The sequence below is a fragment of the Hesperophylax consimilis genome, chromosome 3 (assembly GCF_061612785.1).
Source record: "Hesperophylax consimilis isolate HC1 chromosome 3, BYU_Hcon_1.0, whole genome shotgun sequence".
Taxonomy (NCBI): domain Eukaryota; kingdom Metazoa; phylum Arthropoda; class Insecta; order Trichoptera; family Limnephilidae; genus Hesperophylax; species Hesperophylax consimilis.
In genome coordinates, this window is record NC_142838.1 from 14,818,574 (window position 1) to 14,837,041 (window position 18,468).

Below are 18,468 nucleotides of genomic sequence, written 5' to 3' on the forward strand. Positions count from 1 at the left end.
ATTTTTCTTGAGGGATCACTCTGGAAGTTTCTAATTCATCGTCTAGAAAAAAAAACTGATGCTTACCGCTAATTTTATCGTTGAAAAACGTTTTGCACATTAATACATTGTATCATACATACCCTACTGTTATTCTAGCTTTTGATTAACTAATTTATTTATATTTTCCTATTACCCAGATTTAAGAATAGGTCAGGCATATTATGGCATAATATAGCGAAGTTTTTTAAAATTGTACCTTATAGTTTGTTTGAAACACACGTTCGTTCTTAATACTTCAGAGTGAGTTTGGTTTGCAAGGAGAGATTTTTCAAAGGTTTAGCGTATGATTTGATCTATAATAATTCTTAATGAAAAAAACAAAAATATACTCAAAATTCAAAAATTCAACCGCTATTTTAAAGTTGTCTTTTAATACTTATTTTTTTTAAACGAGGATTGAACCTTCTTACCTATGAACTAGCGCTATACAAATAATTCAAATATTATTATTATTTATTATTATTAACTGGAGTCGACAACTCTACAAACCTCGCCAAATACCGATCGAGTAGAACTGGCATTTATTTCGTACATTAACTACTGTTATATCAACCGATTTCAGAAAAATGTGATTGCACAAGTTGATAGGATGCATAGTCATTGTCAAAGATTCAATCTGGCGAGTTTCAGCTCGATCGAATGTCGGGAAATAGGTTAATTTTTGCTTCAAAGATTTGCATTCATTCATTACCGAAAAAAGCAAAATTCTAATAGATAGTATTGAAAAACTATTACGTGGTAAAAATCATGAGATACAGAATGATGACGTAGGAAAATTTTCGGATTGTTTTCGTAAATATATAAATGATAATATCGTTGCGTAAATGAATTGTTTTTTTAATCTGTGAAATAATTACAAAAAAAATTTGAAATAGCATCAAAGATTAAACTCAAATATCTACTCGATCTTTAGTATTTCGATAACGAGTTATTAGCAAGTGTTTTGTGAATCCCACGACAGTATAATTTTTTTCTACGGTGCAACATATAGAAAATTCAAAATCACTTTAAATTTCTTTTTAAAAACATGAAGTGTTTTGTGGTTCTTTTCGTGGCAGTTGCTTTCGCAGGTTTGTTCACCAAAATTACAGTGACATTGGTCATTGGTCATGGAACTAGTATATAGTACATGATTTTAAACAGCAAATACTACTTACTAGTTACTCATGGCTTAAGCAATATATTTTCAGCTTTTAATTTGAACCAGTAAAAAATATGTTACAATAGTTATCGTCTGTCTGTCTCATGTGTCTCGTAATATTCTGACAACTCAAAAAAATTTTCACACCACCTGAGATTTTTTGAATTATTTTATTTCCATATAGTCAGTTTAATTTAAATGTTTACTATCAAAAGTCCGACAAACTTTAAGATCAACATCACAATACCCAGAGAAGAAGTAACCGTATTTATACAGCTACAAGTAGAAGACTTACTAATAAAATATTAATAATTTACAAAAAATGGTTAAATTATTCGTATTTCTGTTAAAAAAGGGACTAGAGGCGTTTAACGAATGAATTGACAGGTTTCCTAACAAACTTTGTCGGTAAAACAAGAATTTATTTTGGAGATGTCAGAACACGTGTTCAAATTCATCTTTATATTTCGGAATCTAATGCTAGTTTGTTAAAAAATGCCGTGCCATTACGTTTCTAACACGATATTAATAAATCAGCCATACTCATTTTTCTCCATGTACCTTATTGTTGATTTCATTTAATCATCTCGAACCAGTCGTTCTGATTGATAAAAACACATACACAGCGGTCAGCGGCTGTGTTGATATCGCATCTGGGTTCCACCAAGGCGTTGTGAGTTCAATTCCTCAGCTAGCTAAGTCCTCTATCACGACACAAGAAACATTTTCCGCTTACTGTGGTGGCAGTGCTTTCAAATTAATGTCAAGTCATTCGTAACCCGGGAATGTTTTCTTTATCTCACAAAAAAGACGAAAAAACACTATATTATAAATATAATATAAAACTATATTCTAGAGATTCTAAGCATTATGTTGATATCACATTGATTGGTACTATGATAGTGTTTTTTATCGTCTTGGTTATAAAAAGATACTTCTTTCTTACAGAAAAAAAATCTATACCTATTGTGTTTTTGATAAAATTGGGAGGGTAACGCTGGATAGGAAATATAAATTTAAGAAAGCCTACCACTAAAGGGGATCAATGCGATACTAGGAGATAATCTAGTCTCCTTCAACGGAAGCAATCTTCCGAACAGGCCTTCCATTGATATGCTTGGTGTAACTATAAGTGACCAGCTCAGGTACGGGGGCTCCATCGAAGCTAGAGTAAAGTTGGCCTCTCAGAAGCTGGGCGTACTGTACAGGGCCCGCAGATACTTTAATAGTACACAACTGCTCACCCTGTACAAATCGCAAGTGCGCCCTACTGTCGAATTTGGCAGCCATCTCTGGTCTGGAGCCCCAAAATACCTGAAAAAAACCCTTGACTCTGTGCAGAAACGGGCGGTCCGTTTGATAGATTCCCCAATCTTAACAAACGGACTGCAATCTTTAGAGCACAGGCGTCAGGTAGGTATGCTGTCCTTGTTCTATCGGTATTACAATGGAAGATGCTCTGAGGAACTAGCGTCATTGATCCCTTCGGCACCGGTGCGTAGTCGGGATACACGCCAAACGCGCGCCCAACATTTGTACACAGTTGACACTTGTCACATGAGAACGGGTCGCTTCTATGATTCGTTCTTAAGTTCAACAGCTCGGCTGTGGAACGAACTGCCGGCCTCTGTGTTTCCTCCCTCCTACAACATGGGACTCTTCAAGACCCATGTTCACTCCTTCCTCTCCACAAAAAGACCCTCCACACAGCATCCCCAAAGATGACATAGGCCCTGAGGGAAATTATTTTCTTCAGAGCCTCCTGTGTGGAGTAAATATAAAAAAAAAAAAAAATAAAATAAAAAAAAAAGATCCTCCCTAAAAGGGTGCATTTGAGTGTGTATACTGTTGCACACACTACACGGGGATCTGGTATCTAGAATTTGTATCTCCTGGTCAAATTGCAAAATCAAATTAAGTATAAAATCTAATTGGCTCTTGTTTACGAGTTCTTAGAGCTGGCTAAACGGTCAGTTAAAGCTGAACAAAACAAAAGCGAAATTGATTAATAAATATAAACAAAAGAAAAAATAAGGGAAATAGGTAATAAATAATAATACTAACAAAATTAATAAGCAATGGTCAGCACAGTTGTTTTGATTAGAATAAAGGAGTCCAATTAGATCCAAATTTATAATGACCGAAAACTAAATCATTTTTGGATTTCGATCGAGACTATAATTTTTAATAAATTTATTACAGCTTGCTTCAACGCTTTGCCGGTCGATAATGATGAGACCAGGTATATGTGGATTCCTGACGAGCAAGGAGTAATGCACTTCGTAGATCTTCAAGACGATACTCCTGACACTCGAGTGTTTGTACCTGAAGATGACATTGTATTTCTGTTGTACACAAGGTGGGCTCCATCATTATATTATTGTTTTTAATAAAGTAAAATTTTATTTTAAATAAAAAGGGCGGGATCGGGAAAGGCCGGATCACTCCTGGACAGACTGAGAGCCAGATACCTACCCTATGTTTTGAGACCAGATTTGAAGAGTTAATACTTACCTCTCAACTTTCCTGTTCCCTATCAACTTGCCCCCAATAGTTACTTCAGCCTCATAAATTTTTCCAAATCGGGGATGGATATTATAATACTACTGGCTTCGGGCAATTGAAACATTTATGCGGAATCAGAGTGAAAGACAAGCATTTCAATGCTTCAAAGTACTTCACCTGAACCCAGAAGAAAACACTTCAGAACCACATCACGTCTTTTTACTTTTTTTAAAAAAACACTTCAGAACCACATCACGTCTTTTTACCTTTTTTAAAAGAAAGAACAAAAATATATTGCCAGCAGATGAATTGAATACATGACGCGACGCCTGGGTGGGAACATAAACGAAACGAAACAGTGCCATAGAAGTCACCCATAATGACATCAATGATTTCATATTTCAGGAAAAACCCTACCGAGGGCCAGGTAATCAAGAAAGGTGACCTTGGCAGCTTGTTGGCCAGCAACTTTGCCGTTACAAAGCCCGTTAAACTAACTATACACGGCTGGCTCGCGGATTACACTTCAGGAACAAACACTAAAATTCGTGATGGTAAAAAAACTACAGCACCTATTCTTTAAAATAATTATAATTATTTATTATGTGCATATATATAAAAAAGGATTACATATATTTTTTGGCGTTGCATGTCTCACTAGGAAATACTGTGTCGAGACAGACGAGTTTACAAATATTTTATAATATTAAAATAAAGTACATTTTTCCATAAAGAAAAAATATTTGACAAAAAATTTTAGGTTGGTAGGTAGTGGTAACAATAATGAGGTAGAGGATTATATTTGGGTGAGTTGACTAATTATTGCACGACCTTTTTTGATGATCCATTGTTTGATCAGGATTTTGTATTTGTTAATATTATTTGATTGTCTTGTTTTTTCAGGTAGGTTATTGTATAATTTAGAAGCAATGTATTTGAAATTTTCTCTGACCAAATGTTGTGTTTATGGTGTTTGTATGAGTTCTTTGGTTTTGTGTCTCGTGTTTACAATATTTTGGGTATTATCATAAAATGTATGTGTTTTATCTTTCAAAAGATGAGTTAAAATAGTTTTTGTGTAAATTTGTCAAATATTTAATACATGAAATTTGTAGAGTATGCAGTACTTCTTATTAAGGGAACTTTAAGAATAACTTATAATTAATTTTTGTGCCTTCGATAGTGAATCTATGGCTGATAGTGTTGCACCTCCCCATGCGATTATTTCATACTCAATGACAAAGAGAGTAATAAACAATTTTCATAGATTTGGAGTCTAGTATGTTTCCAATGTTTTTTAAGAAATTAATATATTTTCTCAGTTTATTCGTGATAAGTAGGCAATGTATATTTCACTTAAGATATTGATCAAATGTAAGACCAAGGTATTTGATATGGTCCGTTCGATCTAGGCAAGGATATTGACAGAATGTATCGTGAGTATAAGAACATTCATATACTTTTATTTCAACATCTTGATTAGGTTGGCCAACGATATTCATACTGAAAATAAGTTTTTTTTTAGGTATTTAGTGCAAGAGAGTTAATATCTAGCCATTTTAACAGAGTTAATTGATTTCTCAGCCATTTTGTATGCGTCTAACCAAGTGTCAGATTGAACGAGTAGCACAGTATCGTCAGCAAAACTTTTCCATCTATCATTAGGTCACAAAGATCGTTTATGTAGATGACAAACAATGTAGGGCCTAAGACACTTCCTTGGGGAACTACGTAGGTTATAGGGGTGAGGGGAAGGAGGTTGGCTGAATTTTTTTTTTGATTTTGACACTTTGGGTTCGATTAGTTAAGTAACTTTGAAGAAATTCTAGGTCTTTCCATCTGATACCAATGGCATTTAGTTTATTAATAAGAATGTCAAGGGAGATAGCATCAAAAGCTTTTGAGAGGTTTAGGAAGATAGAAATGCATTTTCCCTTATCTAAATTTGAAACATAGAGTCTGTAACAGCAATACTAGCATCGGCAATGCTCTTATTTGACTGAAAACCAAATTGATTTTCGGAAAGTAGCTGCTTGCGTTCCAAAAATGATTTCAGTTGTTTGTTAATTTATTTTTCAACTTCTTTCGAGAGTGAGTTAAGTATTGTTATGGGCCTGTAATTGTTAAGGTCCACTTTTTTATATGGGTATGACGAGCCCTTGTTTTAATTGTTTAGGGAAAATTCCCTGTGTTATGCTGAGGTTAATTATGTAAGTGAGGGTTCCAATAATTCATCAACGAGTGACTTGGGTGGGTTTACGGTGATGCCATCCATACCAGCGGAATTTGTGTCTTAATGACTTAATTGTATTCTTAATATCGTCATGTGTAACCGTTTGAAATTTAAATTGTTTAGAAAAGGGTATATGTGTTTTTTCTGTAATTTTGTATTAGAATTCGGGGAGGACATTTTGTTTGTTAATTTTTTTCCGACATTAGTGAAAAAGTCACGGGCATGGTTCTTCGAGAAGTCGAGTCTGTCCATCAATATTGAGTTGTTTTAGGTCAGTGTTAGGCTAAGTATGAGTAGCTTCGCGTACAATGTTCCATATTTATTTTGGATTACCTTTGTTTTCTTCTATTTTATGCCTATAATATAATTTCTTAGCCTTCCTGATGACTTTTGTACATATGTTTTGTGTATCTTTTGTAAAAGTTGTTAAGTATAGTGTCAGAAGGATTCAATGAAGTTTTTTTATGTAGTAATTTTCTTTTTCTCATACAATTTGATTGTTTTTAATATAGAATTGTAGTTTGTATATGAAGTAAGTCCATGCATCATCAGCGTTGGGTATGTGTGTTAAGTTGTGCCAATAATTACTGAAAAAGGATTTTTTTTTAGATTCTCATAATCAACTTGTTTTATTCAATAATTGTGTTTCATTTTTGTATTTTTAGACGGTGTGTTTAATGAAATCATAATTGCATAGTGGTCAGTAATGCTGGATTCTTTGGTGACCCTAGTGAAGTAGGTTTAGGTAATCTTTACATTGCGATTGTGAATTATTTGGTAAAATTTTAATATGAATGTCTCTGACTAAAATTAAGTGTTTTTTGTGCGCAATTTAATTTTAATAAAAAGAAAGATAATTTTTCATTTTGGGTTTGTATGGACGGGGTTATATGGTGGTAGGAGGGAGATCTATACATAGCTAGTATGCATGTGTCACCGTACAATATTTGTATACAATTTGCACCCGGGATTATTAATACCAAAGTCTGAACATTCAGTAAATTATTTATGTATTTAATAATGCCGTCATTCTCGTTGTGATGGGTTTCTGTGGAAAAGTGAGTATAATCAGGAAGGTGTTTTGGTACATAAAGTTCATTAATCCAACATTCTGATAGAATAAGGTTCCATGATAACTCAACACAGTGACAATTCAACACACTTTTAAAAAGTGCTATAAAGTCATTAGAAACGATGAAAAAAAAAATTAAACCTTACCTTACCTTACCTAACATAACCTAACCTACTTTACACAGTTAATAATTTTTTTGTTTCATCACTTTCCATGACTTTATATAACTTTTTAAGGATCAGTTTCAGTACCGGCAACCCGGTTTATTTAAGGTTGGTTATGTACAGATGTTTTTTTTTCATTACCCTCCTCACTAGACAAAGTCTGTTCTGAGGCTGGTAATTAACAATTTATATATAAACCAAATGTTTAGTAAAAAAAACGTAAAATAAAAATAATAAGAAAAATAGTAGTAAAAAAATGAGTAATAGAAAAATAAGTGTATTACTATATGTGTTGAAAAATTATGTATAAAAATATGAAATGAGTATTTCGTATTATAATTAATTGTAAAATTTTGTAATTTTGTTAGAATTTGTGTGCAGTATGGTTTGTAAAATGCATTAGATGTTTAGAATATTTCTAATATCTGTTCTTTCTTTTACAATCAACCAGTTTAAAAATCTTTTAAACACCCAATTCAAATTATTTGGTAAGACGTAAGTGTTAGTTTGGGTTAGGAAGATGTTGAATATGTGAGGAGCCAGGTAAGATTCATGTCTTGTACTTGTAATTGTTTGTGTGTAATTGCTCTCGTGTTTTGCGAGTGAGTTATGTGATGTGGTAATTTTTTATGCAGTTTTTGTAGATGATCTTCTTTATGAACAGTTTATTTATATCTAATAAGTTATTTTCAATCATTAGCTGTTCTGTCGGATATTGATAAGGCTTTCTAAACATAATTCGAATTATTGTTTTATGATTAATTTTAAGGGATTTGAGATGAGTGTCTGCTGCTACTCCCCATACTGAAATACCATACATTAGAATACTTTGACAAAGTGCAAAGTATTTATTTTTTAGCTGATTTAATGACATACTATTTCGTATTGTTTTGAAGATGTATGATAGTTTCCGGATTTTTTTGTTATAAGGGTAATTTGGAGATCCCATTTTAGATTATGGTCAACAGTTAAGCCGAGATGTGATGAATTATCATTTTGATGAGTTATCCGGTCATCGTTTGATGATTTCCATTACAGCTTTCCTCAACGTGATGGATGTGAACGTTATCACCGTAGACTGGTCTTTGGGAGCCTTCGGAGAATATGTGGCTTCTTGCAGGAACGTCTTGGCCGGCGCTCCCACCGTCGGAGGGTTTATTGATTGGCTGAGCATCCTAGGGGTCCGTTTCACTGACGTTCACGTGATTGGACATAGCCTCGGGGGGCAATTTGCCGGAAATGCTGCCAGGGCGTGCAGGCTGGGAGTTGTGGAGTATGTCACTGGTAAGTAGAAGGTGATGGTCATACACATTGATGTTCTTTTTAGTCCTTCATTGAGGAAAACTTGAATTATTAACGGTCTTGAATGCATTGACGGCAGTTATTTTGAGATCATCACTACATTACTTCTGATCCGTTCTCCTATCCAAGGATTTTAGACTCCACTCCAATGATATTGGAAATTCAGTTAATGTCACAGTTAATTTACTTAAGTTGTCCTCAAAGAAACGCCTCAAAGTCAAGCCGGTCAGATTAATGTTAAAAATTTATTAAAGATTTAAAGTTTATTTTACGATTCCGAAAATTTTACAAAAATGTTTTTTTTTAATGTTTTCATTAATAATTATTGATTTTAAAACCGATCTAAAACCGCAAATTCAGAAACGGTTCTAACTGGCTACAACGTCACTGGCAGGTATGACAGAGGACTGACATCAACGCCGCCATATTCACGAATTAAAACAAACATGTGGTTTTTGTGACAAATCGAATAAGACTCATTTCGAATCGTTATAGAAAATTTATTCGTCAATTTAAAAAAAAAAAAAAATTCGAGAGCATAAAAATTGTGGAAATATCCCATTGAGTGCATTATATGTACCCATCCAACCAAATTAAACAAAAGTAAAAATTATTTAAATGTTTTAATTCCAGGAATGGATCCCGCGTATCCAACTTGGTCTGAATCGGGAGACCGGATCAGGAAGACTGACGGAAAATATGTTGAAATCATCCACACCAATGTAGGATTGCTCGGAATGATCGACCCCGCTGGTCACAACGACTTCTACTGCAACGGAGGCAGGGCCATGCCCGGATGCGGCATTGATATCCAGTGCTCCCACACCAGGTCCACTGACTATATGGCAGACTCCATCGACCACCAGGGATTCATGGGAACTGGATGCTTAAGTACTGAGGAGGCTCTTGCTGGAGTTGCCAATTGCACGGGGAATGAACAGCTGTACATGGGCGGTTCATTCACCAAACCAGAGTGAGTACAACACTTTTCGTAAAATCATTCAAACGATTAAACGATTTTCTCGTTTTTAGTTTAATGCTAGCTATTTACATTGTATAACTGATCTAAATGTCTTTTTTGGTTTCAGATTGGGAATATTTGCACTAAATACAAATGCCGAAATCCCATATTACCTTGGTAAAGCAACCTGCCTCAATGACAAATTTGACACATCTTCTTAAATAATACTATGGTCTTCATCTGTAGAGAGTTATTCTGAAATTAAATAAAAACTACTGAATTTTGATCCTTTATTTCACTACTATTTTGCTGTCTTTTTCTTTCATACACCAAACCCCATCAAGGTACGTCAGCATGTATAAATATATCTGTTCAATTTTGCAGGCTACCGACATCTGTAGTCTAGAAATTTGAAGTTACTACGTTTAACCAAAATGGTGTGAGTCCTTGCTTAGAAAATAGTGTCAATTTGGTCGGTATAGCAGGTTTCATTTTTACTCCTAGACATCACAATGACAAGTGTTTTATTTACATGTAGTGGGTTTTGAAGTCTTTAAAAAGGCTCGCATTATGTGTTTTTTTGGTTCTTTTCTCAACAATAACTCGATAATAAACAAGCTCATAAGTCAGAGCGATCGTAGCTGTGTTATTCGCACAGTTTCTTTATAAATATTGTACCTGTTTCAATAGTTTGAAATAAATGTAAAGTGGTATCAAGAAAACCAGTTTTTATTCAAAAAGGATCATCCCCAATTTTTAACATTTGATCCTTCAACCGGATTACGATCAGGAGATTGTATGTAAAAAAACAAAGAACCAGCAGCCAAAAGGATACAAAATTGATTGAAACTGGAAATCATTAAGGAAAGTGGACCACATCGCAAATCTGAGATAAGTATTCAGTGCTTTCCTTCCTATCATCCATTTTATGTTTATTCAGGTCTCATGTAATTTAAACGAGATTAATCTTAAATAGAGTCAATATTATAAATAAAATCACTACCCACTTGAAAATAAGAATATAATATTATTGAATAGTGTTCTCAAATAGTATTGTCAAGATTGTCGTGGTATTCTTTCAAACGGGTGTTTGCTAAAATAAAATAATTGTCAACCGATATTAACAAAATATAATTAAAAATGGAAAATATGAAGTCATTAATAAACAAACGCGGCGTAATCAAAGGAAAACTAACCCGATTCGCGGATTCCTTAAATGCATTGTCGGTAAATGAAATTAAATTAAGATATGAGCGGGTGAAATCATTGTTAGATGAATTCGAAGCAGTTCAACAGAAAATTGAAATGTTACCGGATTCAGACGAAATTGAAAATTATAGTCAACGAGAAGCTTTCGAAAACCAATATTTCTCAGTTTTGGCAACGGCCAAAGGCGCGATCGAATCCGTCGATCAAAGTAAGGTGGAAATTAAACTACCCAACCTCCAATTACGGGAATTTCATGGCGATCAGAAAAATTGGGTTAATTTCGTCGAAACCTTCAAAACTTTAGTCCATAGCAATAGTAATTTAAGCAACGTACAAAAATTCTTTTATTTGCAATCAACTTTAAAGGGAAACGCATTAAAGATAATTGCTAATCTAGAAATTTCTGAATTAAATTACATTTCCGCTTGGGAATTATTAAATGAACGTTATGCAAATTTAAGAACTACCGTTCATAAACACATCCAAGCTCTATTTTCATTAAAAGACATGAAACAAGAAGAGCCTGTAGCATTGAGGTATCTAATTGATGAAACAAACGTTAGTTTAAAGGCATTACAAAATATCGGGGTCAAGGTAGATCAATGGGATCCATTGGTTATTTATATAATATCAAATAAATTAGACACAGCTACCCGAAAAAATTGGGAACAATATATATTACAAGACGAATTACCGACGTTAAAGGAATTCTTAAAATGTTTATCTGCTAGAGCCCAAGTATTGGAACTGATGAACGCTTCTGAGAAAAAATTTTCTAGCTTACATAAAACACAACTAGGCAACAATAATTGCAAAAAAGATTCATCAGTATTTTTAGCGGTAAAGGCTAACAACTGCATTTATTGTAACGAGAAAGGTCACCATATTTATTATTGTAAAAAATTTCTGAAATTAAAATTACATGAGAGGATTGATGCTACGAAATCAATCCAAGCTTGTTTTAAATGTTTAAAGGTGGGTCACCAGGCACAGAGTTGCAAGGCAACCTTTTCTTGCAGGCGTTGTGGCAAAGATAATCACAACACCTTACTACACAATGAGGTACCTCTGCGGGAGGCCTCCAATATGGATGCTGATAACGAGGTTTCAGTATCGAATTTTTCTGCATCGGATAAAGCAGAAAAAATAATATTATTGTCAACTGCCAACATAGGAGTTGTGGGTAGTAACAATAAAATTTTTAAAGCCCGCATTCTGATTGATTCAGGGGCCCAGTCAAATTTTATGAGAGCAGAATTTGCTAATAAATTAAATTTACCATGTGAATTGATAAACAAACCCGTTTCTGGGATCCATAATAACATCACTCACATAAAAAAGAGAATTTCAGTGGAGATGAATTCGCTTCATACTGATTATAAAAGTGAAATATCATGTCTGATTTTACAGGAGATTACAACAAATTTACCACAAGTGACAATGGCGAAAAAAGACTTCAAGTTACCACGAGGATTGGAGCTAGCTGACCCGAACTTCAATATAGCTGCACCCATCGACATCCTGTTGGGCGCGGAGAGCTTTTGGGAAATCCTAACCAACGATAGATTGAAACTCGAATCGGGACCAACACTTCAACGTACGCAACTGGGATGGATCATATCAGGACCAATCCACATGTACCCAAAGCAAAGGCCTGTATCAGATTGTTGTAATTTATCTATAAATAAAATAAGTCACCAAATAGAAAAATTTTGGAAATTGGAGGAGATTAATCCCACTAAGATTCTAAATCATGAAGAAAAGGCTTGTGAAGCCAGTTTTGCTAGTACTCATACTAGACAAGACGACGGTAGATACGTAGTAAGTTTACCGCGTCGAGCATGCATTGATCAGCTGGGAAGTTCATTGCTCACTGCTGAAAAAAGATTTAAAAATATAGAAAGAAAATTTGTGTCAAATCCCGAATTGAAGACACAATATATACAATTCATGCGTGAATATGAGGAATTAGGTCATATGGAGGTGTGTGACCAGTCAAAGGGGGATCGTGAATCCTATTTTTTACCTCATCACGCTGTAATAAAAGAATCAAGCACTACTACTAAAGTGAGGGTCGTTTTTGACGGCTCCGCCAAAACTTCAAATGGAATTTCTCTCAATGACGCCTTGATGACAGGACCTGTTATACAAAAGGACTTATACACCCAACTATTGCATTTCAGGAAACATCAAGTAGTACTGACGGCTGACATCGAGAAGATGTACCGCCAGATTAATGTGTGTGAAGCGGACCGTGACCTGCAGAAGATAGTGTGGCGCGAGTCGCCGCAGGAGGTGCTCAAGCGTTACCGTCTGAAGACAGTCACATATGGTCTGGGGCCTTCCTCTTTCTTAGCCACTAGAAGTCTACGGCAAATTGGTATGGATAACAATATAAATTTTCCTAGAGCTAGTCAGGTCATAGAAAATGACTTCTATATGGATGACTTGTTAACCGGAGGAGATGACATGGAATCCTGTAGAGAGTTAAAAGAGCAATTAATCAACATCTTTTTGTCTGCAGGGATGACCTTGAGGAAATGGAGGTCCAATGTCTTGGAGTTGTCAGCCGAGTCGGGCCAAGCTAAGATTGCCGAATCAGGCAATTCTGAAAAAATTATTACTGACAATCCAAAGACTGAGAAAATATTAGGATTAATATGGAATAATGAATCTGATTATTTTTCTTATGTAATAATGAAACCATCGAGTCGAACCGAGAGTAAAAGACAGATATTATCTTGCATCGCATCAACCTTCGATCCATTAGGTCTTCTAGGACCGATTATAATTGTAGCCAAATTGATAATGCAGAAGTTATGGCAGTCTAAAGCAGCGTGGGATGATCCATTGCCTAATGAAATATTAGCACCCTGGAGGTCCTACCTTCAAGAATTAATTCAACTAAATGTGTTGAAAATACCAAGAAAAATTATTTGCAGGCAATCTACATATCTACAACTACACGGTTTTTGCGACTCATCTGAGAAAGCTTACGGAGCCTGCGTTTACATGGTGTCGGTGGACCATGTCGGTAAGCGGCATTCACATTTAATAACGTCCAAATCAAGAGTGGCGCCATTGAAGTGTATTTCCCTGCCCAAGTTGGAGCTTTGTAGTGCTGTGCTACTGGCTAAATTAATTAAAAACGTAAAACAAGCGTTAAATATAGTGGAGATCGACACACATTATTGGTGTGACTCCATGATAACGTTGTGCTGGCTGAAAGGTCAACCTACGAGATGGGCTACTTTCGTTGCAAACCGAGTAGCCGAAATACAAGAACTTAGTGATCCAGATCTATGGAGACATGTATCATCAGCCGACAATGCAGCAGATATACTTTCAAGAGGAACCACTACAGATAAATTGATAAATTCTGCAATATGGTGGAATGGACCAAGTTGGTTGACCGAGGGAGTCAACGCTTGGCCTATATCAAATATTTCGTGTTCAAACCCTCCTGAACTCAAAGGCAAAAATATTCTATTATCCACAGATATTCAAGAATGGGAGATATTTGAAAAATTCTCATCATTTATTAAATTGAAAAGAGTTACTGCGTATGTATTGCGATTTGTCAATAACTGCAGAAGTGTTAAGGGTAAAATTTCAGACAACTTAAGTGTGGCTGAATTGGAATCAGGCTTGAAATGTCTATTAAGATCAGCTCAAATACACGCCTTTCAAAAGGAATTGAAAGAATTAAAAAACCATGGCATCGTCAACAAGAAAAGTAATTTAAAATCTCTTAATCCCTTCTTACATGATGGTCTAATATATGTAGGCGGTAGGTTGAATTTGGCTACACATTTATCTTACCAACAAAAACACCCAGTTATCTTGCCGGCTAAACATAAGCTAACTGAATTGATAATACGTCACTACCATTATGTAAACCTACACGCAGGACCTCAAGCTTTGTTAGCTGAAATACGATTAAAATTTTGGCCCATCTTTGGTAAAAATACTATTAAAAAGATATTACATAAATGTGTTGTATGTTTTAGATGTCGTCCCCGAACCGGTCATCAAATCATGGGAAATTTGCCACCCGAAAGAATTACGCCGAGTCGTCCTTTCGCTATCACCGGAATAGATTACGCCGGACCAATTCTAATTAAAAGTGGGACGCTGAGGAAGGCTTCCCTCGCAAAATCGTATTTATGTATCTTTATTTGCTTCTCAACCAAGGCTGTTCACTTGGAATTAGTTTCGGATTTATCTAGCAATGCTTTTTTGAACAGTTTAAAAAGGTTTATATCCCGTAGGGGACAACCTGAAAAGATCTTTTCCGACAATGCTAGTAATTTTAAAGGAGCTAGCAGCAGACTCAAAGAGCTGTACACCAGCTTGAGGGAAAACAACGACAATATTCAAAATTATTTAGTGAACAGAGGTATTGAGTGGAAGTTCATAACCCCTCGAGCCCCTAATCAGGGAGGTTTGTGGGAAGCAGCAGTAAAATCAGCAAAATTCCATTTATATAGAATCACTAACAATTCTTCATTAACATTTGAACTCTTATATACCTTAATTTGTCAGATTGAGGCCTGTTTGAACTCCCGTCCATTAACTTCCTTATCCGACGACATCCATGATTACCAACCTCTTACCCCAAACCATTTCCTTATAGGCACTGAATCCTGTATCATTCCTGAGAGAGACGTCCGGGCGATACCGGACAACAGACTAACTCAATATCAGAGGATCAGTTCGCTAATTCAATCTTTTTGGTCTAGATGGAAGCAAGATTACCTGATGGAACTACAAAAGAGAACTAAATGGCAGACCAGCACTCAACGGGCACTGCAAAAAGACGATCTGGTGATTTTAAAGGAAGATCATTTACCTCCACCTTTATGGAAAATGGCCCGAATTCTGCATACACACCCTGGAGCGGATGGAGTAGTACGAGTTGTTACACTAAAAACACCTCAAGGAGTCTTTGTGAGGCCCATCACAAAGATATGTCTGATGCCCCTGGATTCAGACACTAAACCTGTAATTGACGTCCCGGACCTTACCAAGGATTGATTATGTACATTACACTATGATGCTTATCTTCTCGACTCCACCTTGGATGGATCAAGCAGAAGACCTGAGAAGAAAGAAGAAAAAAAAAGGAACAATAATTGTGTTGTGTTCAGTGTAAACTATATTATTTGTGTTATTGAACTATTTAAATATGTAAAAATTAGTATGCAGACGTGTGTAATTTAGTCATTTTTGAATTTTTTTTTGGTTATTTAATAGGATTAATAATTTTCTAGTTATTTTTAGTTAATTAATAGAGTAATTCAACAGCATTTATACAGTTAAATTTATAAGTTTACCAGTAGGGCATAAAAAAAAGGGGGTTTTATTTTGTTAATTTCTGCTATTTTGAATTATTTTGTTAGTATTTTTGTGGTATATTTAGATTAAGAATTTTTAGTTTATTCTGTTTGGTTTATAGTTTATTTTTAAATAGATTATCATTCAAAATTTTAGTGCAATTTTTGAATCTCGCCCCCTGGCAATATGTTCAATTTTGCAGGCTACCGACATCTGTAGTCTAGAAATTTGAAGTTACTACGTTTAACCAAAATGGTGTGAGTCCTTGCTTAGAAAATAGTGTCAATTTGGTCGGTATAGCAGGTTTCATTTTTACTCCTAGACATCACAATGACAAGTGTTTTATTTACATGTAGTGGGTTTTGAAGTCTTTAAAAAGGCTCGCATTATGTGTTTTTTTGGTTCTTTTCTCAACAATAACTCGATAATAAACAAGCTCATAAGTCAGAGCGATCGTAGCTGTGTTATTCGCACAGTTTCTTTATAAATATTGTACCTGTTTCAATAGTTTGAAATAAATGTAAAGTGGTATCAAGAAAACCAGTTTTTATTCAAAAAGGATCATCCCCAATTTTTAACAATATCCCAATGCTATATTTCATACTATGCGGGTATGAGATGTCCTTGAACTCTTTTTTCTATTTGAGATTGCATGCACTTAGTACACTGTATTATATTCACTGTACTATCATTAAGTCTATCGTTTACGGTATACAGGCATCCTTACTGGAAGATCGAAAAAGCAAACATTCAACTCTCTCTCCTTTTTGACACTTACTAAAATGTTTTGCCATATATGTCTCCACTTCTTTGAGGCGGTTTTTCCCTTAGGTCAATTTGATTTTAACCCCCCAAAATTACAAGACAATAATAATAAATTAAGTTCATCAAAATAACTGGTCTTATTCTTTATTAATTTGAAATGTACCGTGAAATAGCAGGACTACGAGCGGCAGCGGAGAGACATATATAGTCTCTAATGGAAACTATCATTCACAAGTCAATACGATTTGATGGGCGTATTTAAAGAATGTCCCTGGCTTTGGAATCTTCTGTCCCTATGTGCACCAAAGAATAAACGAGATGGCACTATGTCTTTTGTATAAGTAAAAAATAGGTGCCAAAGAAAGCTCAGGGACGCTTAAGTCATGACCGTGAGGGAGACAGAACGATGACTATTATATATGTTAAAGAGATAGTGACATAAACATATGTCGATTTTTCATTTTACACGCTTGTCGTGTGTGGAACAATGGTTGTTTTTAAATTGGACAGTTCGGGAAAGGTGTGGAAGAATTATTTATATTGTTATCGATGTAGAAAGAAGCTGAATAATTAAACAAATGAAAAAAAACGTAAAAGATCATTGTCAAATAGAATCGCAAGTCTAAATTTAAATGGAATTGATAAACGTCACTTTGCACCACGGAACCACCATACTCTTAGCTACGCACTATCGTCCGCAGTATTTTTGGATACTGCGGACGGGCTTTTTAAACTCATATTTTATTTACTATTTCATTTACTTTAATGTTACGCACAACTACATTAAAACGTATCCTCTTTAAAATAACTTGCCGTAAGTATACGGATTGAGCAGTTATTTACAATTTAATACATTAACCTACTATGTATTTGCAGTCACAGATTCATGACGTATCTACCTACAAATTGACTTAGATAATAATACATGTGCATATTTCACAATCTCAAAAGAAATCACACATTTTTTTCAAATGACCTACCACCCCTGGATTTCTAGAGCCGCCTCTGGCTGGCTTCATCCCGATGATCATGTCGTTAAGTTATTTACTACTTCTTCTAGGGGAACCCTTTTTTATGGAAGGTTTGTTGTCATCAAGAAAATTTTTACACTGCAGGCTGAACTGTAGATGTACCAGTCGCTCCCACAGTCTTTATTTGCCCAGTTAATTAGTATTTATAAATCTGTACCTATTTGATAAGCATCTTCTTAAATATATGCATAGAATAAGAAAGTATACAACAAATTCTTGAGGATGTGACCGGCATTATCTTCAGATCACACAATGGTAATGTGTAACAGTAACGCACGACGTGTGCATTTCACAGCGTGGTAGTTAATTTAAATTCAAACCAGTAACGACGATAAAATATGCAAGTAACTTTGACGGTTTAATTTCTATACTGAAAGCATAGCACCAATCAAGGCACTATCAATCAGTAGGAATATTTATTACTAATGGTATGCGGGTAATTTACATAATTTCCGCATTTATGGCCATTATTTCCAAGATCGATCTGCATTTGTCAGTAATATAAATGTATTTCAATTGATCATTTCACATTACCAGTTGTAGGAGCTGGGTTCTAAGAGGAAAAAAGCGAAGTTTTGAAGTGTTTTTTTAAGAACGCCCCAATGAAGTGCGGTTAAAACTAGTGTTCAATGCTTTCTAATTATTTTTGGGAATATTTTTTGATATTCCAATGTTTCGAAGACGGATTCAAGTATTTTGTCTCCTG

General features: G+C 35.0%; 2 protein-coding genes across 5 annotated transcripts; both read left to right on the top strand.

Moving 5' to 3' along the window:
* The first annotated feature begins 982 nt into the window (after window positions 1-982).
* Window positions 983-10,142, top strand: LOC149425010 (pancreatic lipase-related protein 2-like). Its single transcript, XM_089650907.1, has 6 exons — window positions 983-1,112; window positions 3,386-3,542; window positions 4,094-4,242; window positions 8,196-8,441; window positions 9,093-9,432; window positions 9,548-10,142. The coding sequence occupies exons 1-6, from the start codon at window positions 1,070-1,072 to the stop codon at window positions 9,639-9,641; spliced, it is 1,029 nt and encodes a 342-aa protein (XP_089507033.1). The 5' UTR covers window positions 983-1,069; the 3' UTR covers window positions 9,642-10,142.
* A 1,886-nt stretch (window positions 10,143-12,028) lies between these two features.
* On the top strand, window positions 12,029-16,506 carry LOC149425011 (uncharacterized). 4 transcript variants are annotated; one of them, XM_089650909.1, is made up of 3 exons: window positions 12,029-13,009; window positions 14,640-14,755; window positions 15,372-16,506. In XM_089650909.1, exons 1-2 carry the CDS (start codon window positions 12,070-12,072, stop codon window positions 14,726-14,728), a joined length of 1,029 nt encoding a protein of 342 aa, XP_089507035.1. In that variant the 5' UTR covers window positions 12,029-12,069; the 3' UTR covers window positions 14,729-14,755; window positions 15,372-16,506. The 4 variants fall into 4 exon arrangements, 3 of the variants coding, with proteins under 3 accessions (XP_089507035.1, XP_089507034.1, XP_089507036.1); XM_089650908.1 differs by having other exon boundaries at window positions 12,030-13,009; window positions 14,640-16,506; XM_089650910.1 differs by lacking the exon at window positions 14,640-14,755 and having other exon boundaries at window positions 12,032-13,009.
* The last annotated feature ends 1,962 nt before the right edge of the window (window positions 16,507-18,468 follow it).

Bases quoted from the DNA above. Each gene is read 5' to 3' on its own strand.
- LOC149425011 (XM_089650909.1), top strand. From the start codon at position 12,070: ATGGCGAAAAAAGACTTCAAGTTACCACGAGGATTGGAGCTAGCTGAC. The intron at 13,010-14,639 runs GTATGGATAACA...TGTATGTTTTAG, and splicing joins TAGAAGTCTACGGCAAATTG to ATGTCGTCCCCGAACCGGTC.
- LOC149425010 (XM_089650907.1), top strand. From the start codon at position 1,070: ATGAAGTGTTTTGTGGTTCTTTTCGTGGCAGTTGCTTTCGCAG. The intron at 1,113-3,385 runs GTTTGTTCACCA...AATTTATTACAG, and splicing joins CGTGGCAGTTGCTTTCGCAG to CTTGCTTCAACGCTTTGCCG. The intron at 4,243-8,195 runs GTAAAAAAACTA...TTTCCATTACAG, and splicing joins AAACACTAAAATTCGTGATG to CTTTCCTCAACGTGATGGAT.